The 12,485-nt window shown below is 36.8% G+C and overlaps 1 protein-coding gene across 3 annotated transcripts in view; it reads left to right on the forward strand.

The window, feature by feature from the left end:
• Window positions 1-12,485, forward strand: part of PCCA (propionyl-CoA carboxylase subunit alpha) — a 484,900-nt gene that overhangs the window by 400,429 nt on the left and 71,986 nt on the right. For all 3 annotated transcript variants that reach the window (XM_020964021.2, XM_020964019.2, XM_078147299.1), the window contains one exon: window positions 2,389-2,442. In XM_020964021.2, the coding sequence (XP_020819680.1) occupies window positions 2,389-2,442 (54 nt within the window). The remainder of the gene's footprint in view (window positions 1-2,388; window positions 2,443-12,485) is intronic.

Genomic DNA, 12,485 nt, shown 5'->3' on the forward strand with positions numbered 1-12,485 from the left:
AAATAGAACTTATCTTTCCTCCCAAACCATCCCTAGATCAATACTTAACTATTACTGTGCACCATGCTCCTACTCTATCAGGACCACAGCCTCAGTGTTGTCCTTGATTCTTCACTCTCACCCTACGTATCTAATCCATTCCCAAATCTTGTTTCTACCTTCTATACATTCTCTTCTCTCTGCTTGCATAGCTACCACCTTGGTTCAGGTCCTCATCAACTCTTTCCAGGACTATTGCAGTAGCCAATTTTTTTTAATAATATTTTTATTTTCCCCCAATTACATGTTAAAATAATTTTTTTTGTTTTAAAATTTTGACTTCCAAATTCTATCCTTTTCTCCTTCCCTGCCCACACTCTTCCCTGAAACAGTAAGCAATCTGATATAGGTTATACATGTGCAATCATGAAAAACATTTCCACATTAGTCATTTTTCTCAAGAAGACTCAAACAACAAAAAGTGAAAAATAATATGCTTCAGTCTGTATTCAGATAATGTTAGTTCTTTCTCTGGAGGCGGGTAGCATGTTCCATCATGAGTCCTTTGGGATTATCTTGGATCATCGTATTGCTGAGAATACCTAAGTCATTCACAGTTCTTCATCGTACAATATTGCTGTTACTATGTACAACATTCTGCTGGTTCTGCTCACTTCACTTTGTATCAGTTCATCTAAGTCTTCCCAAATTTTTCTGAAATCATCCTTGTCATTTCTTACAGCACAATAATATTCTGTCACAATCATGTACTACAACTTGTTCAGCCATTCCCCAATTGATGAGTATTCCCTCAATTTCCAATTCTTAGCCACCACAAAAAAGATCTGCTATAAATATTTTTGTACAATTAGGTCCTTTTCCCTTTTTTTTTAAATTTCTTTGAGATATAGACCTAGCAGTGGTATTGCTGGATCAAAGGGTATGGACAGTTTTATAGCCCTTTGGGCATAGTTCCAAATGCAGTAGACTTCTAACCTCTCTGCTTTGTTTCACCTCTCTCCAGACCATCTTCTACTCAGCTGACAATATGGTTTTTATAAAGTATAGTACTGGCTATTGACCCCTCCTTGTTCAGTAGCTTCAGCAGTTCCCCATTTAATCCATAATAAAATTTAAATTCCTATGTTTGGTATTAATATTCTTCATAACCTGGTTGCTATCTACCTTTCCAGTCTTCTTACACTGTAATCACCTCCAGAGTCTATAACACAGCTATATAAGCTCCCTTGCTATTCATTCTACACAATGCTTAGACTTCCCTCTCTGTGCCTTTCCATAGGCTATCTCCATACCAGGAATGTTCTGCTCTTTTACCTCTGCTCCTTGGTTTCCCTGGCTTTTTTCAAGACTCAGCTAAAGTCCCACTTTCTGTAGGAGACCTTATTCTTTCGTTTCTGTGCCACTCACTGATGTTTTCCTCTCTCAGATTATCTTCCATTTATTCTGTTTATTTCTTGTGTGTACTTAATCGTATTCTCTCTCCCAACTGAATGTACTCTTCTTGAAGACAAGGACTGCTTTTGCTTCTTTTTGTATCCGTAACATTTAACACATAATTGGAACATATTTAATCAGTTAATAAATGTCTTTTTCCTAGCTATGATACATTAAGGTGAAGATCTCCAATAGAAAATGCCAGACTGGAGTTTAGAAGAGAGATGAGAGTTAGTTATAGAGATTTTGGAGTCACCTGCATAGAGATGATCATTAAATACATGGAAATAGTATAATGCATCAAGTTTGCAAAGTGGTTTGCATGCAGTATCTCATCTGATCCTTTAATAACCTTGTGAAGTACGTGCTGTTATTATTATGTCTTTTACAAATCAAGCAACTGAGGCTGAGTAGTTTGATGACTTGCGAAGGGCCACAGCTAGTGGGTGTGTGAGGCTGTGATGAAGCCTATAGCTTTCAAGTCCAGTGCTCCATGCACTGCATTACCTAGATACTTAGGAAATGCTACTTATCTTTTTCCCAGGGTCATATTTAGAATATTAAAATTAAATAAGTTATTACTTGGAACTATCCCTCCCAATGTCATTTCTAGGTACACTGAACTTATGCAAAGAATAGTTTTCAGAAGTTGGTTAGTATTAAGGTGGTACCCATTCAGGAGGTGAGAGTTAGCTAGGTGTCCAAAATAGCTAGCTAGAAGTGCAAATTAGAATATTTTAAATAATACTTTTCCTGTGTCCAAGTAGAATAAATGAATAACTAACTTTAAAATAGTTAATAATATATTCACATGAAATAAATTTTATTTGCATTAAGTGAATTTTCTTTTCTTCTCCATCCTGGACTTTAAGAAAAATGTTTTATTTTCATTGTTTTGACCAGATTGTATACTAGGAGAGGCTACTGATTAATTATTGTATCTTTCTTTTTCAGTGTCTTTCTCGAGAAGCAGGTGGACACATGAGCATTCAGTTTCTTGGTACAGTGGTAAGTATGAAAGGATTACTTCTATATGTATTTTTAAGTATACAAGATAAAAACAGGTTCTGTTAAAATATGTATGGTGGGGCATGGGGAGATATAAACATAAATAAACCCAGCTTTACCAGGTTTTCCTCTTCTCTTTGAAATTATGTAAATGCATAAAGCATGCATTCATGAAAGAAATTTCACTGCTATGATTACTTTAACTGTTTCTTTATTGGGTCAAAATAGATTGCAGAATTATCTTATTCAGTATATTAATTAATTTTTCATATTTGTTGTCTTTCTCCCTCATCAAACTTATCAAGGGGTGGGGGGTGCAGGTGACAGAGGAAAGGAAGGGGGGGAAAAGAGAGAGAATATGAACATATGTATTTAATATCATTATGACAGGAAATACTGAGTTATACTTTTACTAGTTTTTTTTTTATTTCTGTGTTTCTCCATGTATTCCCTTTACTGAATTCTAAGGGAATCCTTTAGCATACACCTTAATTTTTGTAGGAAATACATAATAAAGACAGACAGAGCCAGGGCAAGAACCCATTTTCCCCGAAATATTCAATATCCTTTGTTTTGCGTCCCAAATCCTAGGAATATTCCCTTTGATAGGCCCACCATTTAGGGTTTTCCCTTCCTCTCTCCCTCATGGGTTAGTGTCTCTTTTTTTAACTCCTGAAAGAGGTCAAAACTGCTTTCTGAATGAGATTGGCCCATGAGACTAAAGCCTGAGCTGCATCTTCCTAAATCCAGTCTTCAGGTGACCTCTGGCCTTATTGAGCTCCAGTTTACTTTAGGGCATAAAAAAGCTTGGATTTGGGGCTCTTCCAACTTGGAGGATGTCCCAAGACTACCTGAATCATCACATCCCACTCTGTTGAATTTCCATATGAAATTGGAAGTGGGAGTTGAGGGGATTCATTTACTGAAGTTAAATGCTGGAAGATCCTTGTTGAATGTCCTTTTTATGCTGCAGCTAAGGAAAATTCCTTTTGTTAACTGTTGAATAAACTACCCACATCTCATTGTGTTTTGACACCAAACCTAAACTAACAAACTGCCACTCTGAATCAGGCTGGCACATTACAAACCTGCTTTCATATGCCCCTCCCCCCAAAGTTAGATTAGTTTCAAAGTCTCTATAAGTGAGATGGCATTTTTTCAAAACATTGCTGTAGAGCTTTCTCCTCCTCCCTCCATCTTTCACTTGGGTATTTACTTTTACTAGCCAGGGGACACAGTTTGAACAAAAGACCATTTAATCAAACACCATAGCAAATAAAATGAAAAGAGAAGATTTCTTCTGTGGTCACACTAGATCATAGTTTTAGAGCTGAAAGGGTCCTTAGAGGTCCTCTAATCTAACCCCTGCATTTTACACATGAAGAAACTGCGATCAGAGAGGTTGTCACTTGCCTAAAGGCTCAGATAGAAAGTGGCAGACCTGTGACTTGAACCACAAGAACTTCTGGCTGTAAAGCCAGCTCTTTCTTTCCACAGCACCATTCTGCTTTGGGGAAGAGAGGACAAATATAGAAAACACGTGACCAGGGACTGTGCCTGGAGGGCACGCTGTCCGGGACACATGTATAGAGGCACATACCTACATCTGAAGGAAAGGAACAATCATTTATTTAGCACCTACTATTTGCCAGGCGCTGTGCTGTTAAATTCTTTATAAATATTATCTCGTTTTTTCCTCACAACAACCCCTTAAGGTAGGTGTTATTTTTATCTCCATTTTATGGTTGAGAAAACGTAGGAAGACAGAGTTAAATATGAACTCGGTTCTTCCTGACTTTAGGTCCAGCACTCCTTCCATTGTACCACCAAGCATTTGGTGGGCACATACATAGGGAACCTGTGTGAATAGGGTATATAGTCACAGCAGCTCACAACTCTGAAGCTATGGGCTTTACATCCTCTGGGTATATCGTCTCTTCTGTTCTCATAGTCTCTTCAGATCATGTCATCTTTGCTATGCATTATTTTGCTCATTGTCGCTAGAAATCTCCTCTGGGTTCATGGTCTTGGAGCTGCTTCTGATCTACATATTAGCCATACTGGGCCTCACTTTTCTCAGCTATAAAATAAAGAAGGAGGCTTGTTGGGCTAGATAACTTCTCAAGTTCCTTCCAGCTGTAAATCTATGATCCCACTATCTTAGGGGCCACACATTGGTGTTTAAGCTCCATCTGTTTAGTGTGCGGTGACTAGAAAACTTCCTGAGAGGGGCAGTTAATGAGACTGTGAGTTTCATCTGTAAATCTCTTTTGGCTTGTATCTGGATCCAAACTGCACTTGGTTGTCCCAGCCAGTTATCTAATTCAGAGGGTTATAAATCTAAATCTAGATTTATAAATCTATAAATCTAATCTAAATCTAGATTGTCTTTGGATTGGTGTGCAAATTAATATAAACAAGAACAAAGCTAAGTGAATTTCAGTCATTATCCTTCACTGTCCTGGGGCAGATTTTTGTCTTTATTATGATGAATCTTGGAGTCGGGGAAACAGACTTGCCTCTGGTTCAATATTCTGGCCAGTGAAAACCTCACTGTTACTCCTCTTATATGTGTGTGTATGTGTGTGTGTTTTTTATTGTTCTACATGTGATTTTCCTAACAGTCCGCACCCCACCACCTCCACCAATAGAATTTTTTCTTATAACATAGAAATATAGTTAGCAGAACAAACCAATTTTGGCCATGCCTGACAACATACGGTTTATCCCTCATGTATAGAACACCACCTCAGTTGATCATTGTTCTTTTATCTTTCATTATTGCTTTCCTTTATATTATTGTAAGCGCTGAGTGTATTGCTCTCCTGATTATGCTTATTTTTCTCAGCATACAATTCTTCATACAGTTCTTCCAGGTTACTCTGAATTATTTATATTTGTCATTTATTGTAGTGCAATGATAGTCTATTACATTCATATACCATAATTTTTAAGCTGTTCCCCAGTTGATGGATACCAACTTTGTTTCCACTTTTCTGCAACTACAAAAAGTGCTACTGTAAATATTTGGGCATACATGAGATTTTTCCTACTGTCTTTGACCTCTTAGGGTTATATATTCAGTGGCATTTTGGTAGTGGATTTTCTTTCTGCCACATAATAAAGCGATTTAAATATGTCCCTTTTGGTGGTACATTGTAACAAGGAATTGTCATTCTTATTGCAACAAAACTTATAAGAAAAAAAAACAACGCTGTGCATGTAACAGTAGTTCTCTATAATGAAAATACTGCATTTAATAGTATGTTCTTGTAGGCATGGAAATGAAAAGTAAATAGAATTTGTACTGGATATGCCTTGAAGGTAGGCAGGAGCCCCAGTGAAGCTGTGAGAAACCTGGCTCATCAGAGAGTGTCAAAGGAGTCTGGTGCAGAAGGTAGCGCCAGAGATAGAAGCCAGGTTCTCAGAACCACATTTTCAGAGGATCTGAAAAGAGAGCTTAGGAGGGGACAAGTTCTGTCTTTTAGGTTCTGTATTGGAGAGGAGGAAGTCAAGCTAGACAAGGAAAATTAATATAATTTGTCATACTCAGAGACTTAAAACTGACCTGCTGACCCTGGCCAGTCTTACTTTCCCATGGTGGGATTGCCATTACTTCCATTATAGCTGTAGAATACCATGAACTCCCTCTCCAGTGCTTCCCAACTTTATTAACCTCCATGGGATTTATGGGGCAACAGACATTCGTCTTGAGTTCTTAATTGTTGTTGTTTTATTTTATTTAGTTGTTCTGCAATCAAGTAGCACATACCCCCAATACAGTAGAAAAACCCTATGAAAAATTGTCAAAATATCTACCACAACAATAAAAAACAGTACTCCACAATACTGAAGCTGGGAGAAGGAAGTAGTTAAGAGTGTATGAAGATACCACTCTCCTTCCCTGTAAAACTCAAAGTAATTCTCTTTCCTAATTTATTACTAAGATGCAAAGTTTTTCCTACAGTGTTAGAATACTGGAGTTGGAGTCAATAAAATCTGTATTTGAATCCTGCCTTTGACAATGTATTGTTGCAGGCTGAGAGGCTGAGAGATTGTGACCCCTCAAAGACTGAAGTACATGAGTCATCTGGAATGAATTCACAGACTCAAGCGTTCTTTAAGCCAAGGTGGCAAAGTTTATTGTTGTTTTCAGCGGGCAAGGATTCTTAAAGGATCCTGCAACCTTAGAGAGGTACAGTTAAAGTTTATATAGGATAAAATACAATAAACCATGTGCCAAATATGCTAACTAGGGGATTCAGGGTGGGATTAGGGAGTGGTTAAGTAGTGGTCAGTTCTTAAAAGAACATGCACTTCTTGTACCTACTGCGCAGGCGTTTTACCCAGAGTTCATTAGGAAAAGCCCACAAGGGGGGCCACATGGAGGTGTGGTTTTAGGCCTGCTACGTCACTAAGTCAGCTAGAGTTTAGGGTAACTGAGAGTTGTCCAGTCTGCCACCAATCAATGTCTTGTTAGACAAGATTGATGTAGGGAGTATACATATGTCTTAAGTCTAGAATACAGTTAATGAGGAGGCCAGGATGTAGATAACAAGGTAGGGCGGTAGGATAGTATAGTAGTGGGTAAGAATGTCTTTATGACCCAGTGCAAAGCCAGTTTAAACTAATAAATCCTTCAGGTGCTGTTTGGAACTGCACCAGGGAGAGAGATAAGGGTCTTGCTGGGGCCCACTCATGAGTAATTGCTAAGCACAGGGTCCTTGGGCTGGGGAGAAACTGTCAGGAACAGTGTTTCTGAGGCTAGGGAGAAATTGGGGTCCAAGTACAAGCACCCAAGCACCCCATCAGTATCATTATATAACCATGGGCAAATGACGTAAGCTTCTGAATATTGGTTTCTTCATCTGTAAAGTGGGAACAAAATCTGTAATAACTATCTTGTAGAACTATTAAGAATAATTAATCAAATGAGAATATCTGTGAAGTGCTTTGTAAACCTCAAAGTGCTATATAAATGTTAGTAATTAATAATTACTAATAGTTAATAATCACAAAAGTCAAAAGCACCAAAACCATTTGTATGTCCCATGGAGTTTAGGGATGGTATTTTTGTCTCTATTATAATAGTAATAAAACATACATCACAGACTTGTAAATTTGTCGAAATAAAAGTACTTCTAGTCTACATTTGACCTTGGAATTCTTATTGTGATTGTGTCTCTTGAGATATCATGCACTAATACGTTTTCCTGATTATCTTCTTCTTTAGGTAGTTCCATTGTCTTTTTAGAATAACATTAAGGTCATCTAATGCTATATAATAGAAAAAAATGGCTTCTTAGGCTCCATGGGATGGGGGTGTTCCCTTATTTTGAGTTTCTTTGTGAATAAGACGCTGTAGTCATCATAAGGAACTGGAGTGAGAAAACAATGGAAAGGACATTTTTAAAAGGAAATTATCATTTTAAGTAACTCATAACAATTTATAGCATACATCTATCTGCATTGAGGTCAAGGTTAGAGCAGTTCCCAGCTTATCCTTCAGCTTTTTTTTTTTCTATTGAGACTAATATTACCAATAATAAAGCTTCTTTTCATTTGTGGATATTGTAAAAGAAGGAGAGTACTCCCGGAGATGTGATGTCTTCAAGGTTTCAGTGAATTCAGAAGATGGAAGAGAAGTAAGAGACTCAATTCTAGGATGAAGGAGAGTTCATTAGCAATAGAGGACATAGGGAAATGGAAGACAGTGGAGAATAGGGTTTGGGAAGGATGAAGGCTGAGCTGCCTAGGGGGATGAGAGATAGGCGGAGAAAGGAATTTTTGAATGGGAGGGGGGAGAATTATTTACTTGATAGGAAACATACCACTTGTTATCATCATCAACAAACATTTATCAGTTAAATAAACAATATAAGGCTCAGTGTTTGAAGTTTGGAAAATCAGAGAAAAGTATAAAAATGTCTCTGACCACTAAGAATTTAATCTGAGGGGTTCAGTGGGTGGGGCAGCCACAGCACAAAATGACCAGAACAGCTGAGCTAGCATAGTCCTGGAGTATTCCCCAAAGTACATACATCAGGGCAAGGTCCTTCCCAAACCAGAGGCAACCTGGGAGAAAGAAGTGGGAGGATCACAGAATCCTGGAGCAGTAGAAAGCATGTTGTGGAGATGGGTGCCTGACTCAAAGCAGCTCTCACTCCTGCTGTATCTACCTCTGATTCAAACTAATATTACATGCCACTTTTCTGTTCTTTTTCTTTTGTGGTTTGCTTTTTGTTAGCAGAAAGGAATGATGGGTACTTTAATTATAAATAGGCTTGCACCAACACTGTCTATTGTATTTGACATGAGTTTTGTTACCCTTTATTTTAGCCTGAATTTTTATCATTGTAGTCATTGTGTTTATTGTCCTTTTGGCTTCCTTCTCTGCACGTTTTGTGACTTAATATGAAAGCCTTCTGCTGTTTTTCTGAGCTCTTCATTTTTAAAATCTTTACATTGCAGTAATTCCATATACCATAGTTTATTCAACATTATGTTAAGAACATAATGCAATTTTAAATATTTTTGTACTTACGTGTATTTTTTTGTGATCGTTCATTTCCTTGAGAGTATACCAAATATTGAGATTGCTGAGTCAAAGTGTTTGAATGGTTGGGTAACTTTTTAGGTAGCATAAATTTTAGTGTATCCACTCAGCAGAATTTGCTGTTTTCCCTAGCAGAGTTGGACAGCTGGGAGTAGGACTGGAGGAATGAAATGGTAAGAACTCAGATTGGAGATTAGCAGTGGTAGGAGGTCAAAGAATTTGAGAACAGGGGAAAGGGAGCTTAGGGTCTTATGTTAGTGACTGAAGGATCAAGAATGATGAGAAGGGAAGTGAGATGAGAACAAAACTGGCAGACTGAGAAAAGGGGAAAATCTAAAAAGAAAGAATAAGTATGGCAGAAACAAAATAGTGGGAGAAATTGAAGGAGGAAATGATGATTAGAGGAGAGAATTTCAGAATTCCAAGATCTTGATGGTAGAGCGACCCCAAGTGATGCTGAAGTTTAAAGTATCGGCTCCTTTTATTGTAAATAGCTGAAACAGTGGAGCTATAGATCATAGGAGCTGAACAGTTTAAGGAACTGTGAGGAAAGGATGTTAGAAGGACATCGGTATGGATGGAAAAGTCTACAATGATGATGTTGGGGGAGAGGTGAGGGGGAAGACTGTATATCACATTAAAAGGGCGTATGAAGGAGTGTCCTGGAAAATCAGTAGATGACAGTGACAAAGACTGCTAGGTCTATATCCAAAGATGATTAGGGAAAAATGAAAAAAAACCTATATGTTCTAAAATGTTTGTAGCAGCTCTCTTTGTGGTGGCAAAGAACTGGAAATTGCAGGGATGTCCATTAATTGGGGAATGGCTGAACAAGCTGTGGTATATGATTGTGACAGGATACTATTGTGCTATAAGACATGATGAGCTCAGTGATCTTAGAGAAACATGGAAAGACTTGCATGAAATAATAAAGTGCGAAATTAGCAGAAACAAGAGAACATTATATACAGTTAACAGCAATATTGTTTTAAAAATGTCTTTGAGTGAATAAGTCATTTTGGCTATTATAAATATTCAAAATAACAATAAAGGACATATGAAGAAAGACACTATCTGTATCCAGAGAAAGAACAGATAAATAGAAGTATGAATAGAATAATTTTACATATATATACCTACTTCTATCTAATGGTAGCTATGTCTAGGGCAGGAGGTGGGAGGAGAGAAGGAAGAAAAAAAGAAAAAAATATATATAACTTCATTATATATTTAAAAGGAATAACAAATTGTACCTAACAGAGTTTCAGTTTCATGTGCATTTATCTTTTTTTATTGTACTATGTTATTGAAAATGTTTATTTTATTCCATATATTAAAAATAAAGGTAGAAAAAATTATTAAGTAAAAAATTTGTTCTCATAGGGCAAAAGATTGTCAAGTGATGGTAAAAGAGCAAAAGTGTGCTTGTGGCAGAGGAGGCTAAGGAATATGCCAGTACCATAGGATCGTAAGGGGGGAAAAATGTCCAGCATTAGAGAATTAAGAAAATGTTATTAGAAAGCCTGGTTTCGGTTAATATAAGGAAATGGAAAGAGTTCCAAGTGAAGGGATATGATGAAAGAAGTTTGTTAATTCTACAGGGCATAGTAAAAGGAGTAGGTAGGAGAGGATAGGAACAGGCTTGGGAGAAGTGGATAGGTATGAAAAGTAAGAGTTGACATATAGAGAGGATGAGGCTCATTTTTAGGGTGATGCAGGAAGTTTGTAGGAAGTTTACATATCATTGAGAAGGAGCTGTTAGAGATAGTGGAAGCAGAGTACTAAAGAAGCGGTTGGTTAATGGAGAAGCTTGTAGAATTGGGCAGCCCTAATTGTACAAAGTCAGTCAGTCAGCAAGCATTTATTAAACATTATTATGTGTCAGGTATTGTGGTGAATGTTGGCAATACAAAGAAAGGGGGGAAACAGCTCTTGTTTAGCTAAGTGGTACAGTAGATCGAACAATAGGCCTGGAGTCATCTACACAAATACAGTAATAGGGAAGGTGTATGGGGAAATGGTAGCACTTAAGGGGAAAGCTGATGAGTTCTGTTTTGGATACATTAAGTTTAAGATGTCTACTATACATTCAGTTTGAAATATTGGAAAGGCTATTAGAGGTCAGCGAGAGTTTAGGTCAGGATAGGTAGATCAGAGAATCATCAGCATAGATATAGTAGCACAGTGCCTGGCACTTAATAGGTACTTAATAAATGTTTATTGATTAATTGATTGAAATGGTAGTTAAATTTGTGGGAGCTGATGAAATACTACTTTACTTCCCAGTTATGTAAGAGAGCACAAAAAAATTCTTTGAGGTCTGAGTACTTTTAACTATGAACCAATTTTCTAGTAGTCTTCCAAAATATCTATCCTATAACTTTTAAGTTGCTGATCTTGTAATTTTTATAGAGTCATAGTTAATTGTATCGTAATCTCTCATAGATGAATTAAAGGCTTTTGGATAGTTATTTGGCCTATTACATCCCACAATGGGAACTAGTAAATTATTAATGCTTTTAGATTACAAAGGTTAATATTGTATTTTAATAATCATATAAAAATAAATGTTTAGATATAATTTAAAAATTATAGTATGTCTTGTGACTTAGGAAAAAGCATTTCTAACTTTAGAGTAACTCTTTTCTTTGGGACAATACATGTCACTCCAAAAGAAATACATATACACACACACACACACACACACACACACACACATATAGTGCTTTTTGATGGCTATATGTTTGGCATATTTACCCAAATACTATTTAGAAGGAATTAATTTAGATTGCTTTGAAGCTTAACCAGGGATCTTAATGAAACCAAATCACACGGAAGTATAAAGCTAATTTTAATCACAAAATGTACATTTTAAATTAAGATTTTATTGATAATAAATATGCTTTATTTCTTATTAGCTTGGAAAGCTTGAGCAATATCATCAGCAGAATAAACATGTTTTACAAAGATTTACCATTAAGAATGCTATTAATATGACCCTTGATACACTAAGACAATTAGATTTCAAAGCGAGCATTTAAAATGTAACAGCGATTAATGACAACCATCGAAAACAATTTTGAACTCCATCAATTTAACTCAGGAGGGTAAACTTAATATGATAATTTATCTAGTTGAATTGTATCTGCTTAGCAGGAAAGTATGTAAATATGTGACCCTTACCTAGCTTCTAAATGGATGCTGTGCTGATAGATTTATCAGTTCCATTAAAGAACTTTAGGGAACTTTGGAATTTCAGCAATTGTTCCCTTGGAGGCTGGAAACCAAACCTGATCTCATACTGGGACCATTCTGGTCTGCATATTTCCATAATTTGCCTTTGCTCCTAATATGACAGCAAGACGCAAATAACTGTTTCTAATAATATCAGATGGAGTTGTGGAGGATAGCATTTTAATGTAGTAAAAGACCTCCCCATGGGATTGTTATTGCCACTATAGAACAGCAGTTACACAGTTGCAACAAT

Source organism: Phascolarctos cinereus, unplaced genomic scaffold, assembly GCF_003287225.1.
Source record: "Phascolarctos cinereus isolate Bilbo 61053 unplaced genomic scaffold, phaCin_HiC Scaffold_7;HRSCAF=346, whole genome shotgun sequence".
Lineage (NCBI taxonomy): Eukaryota > Metazoa > Chordata > Mammalia > Diprotodontia > Phascolarctidae > Phascolarctos > Phascolarctos cinereus.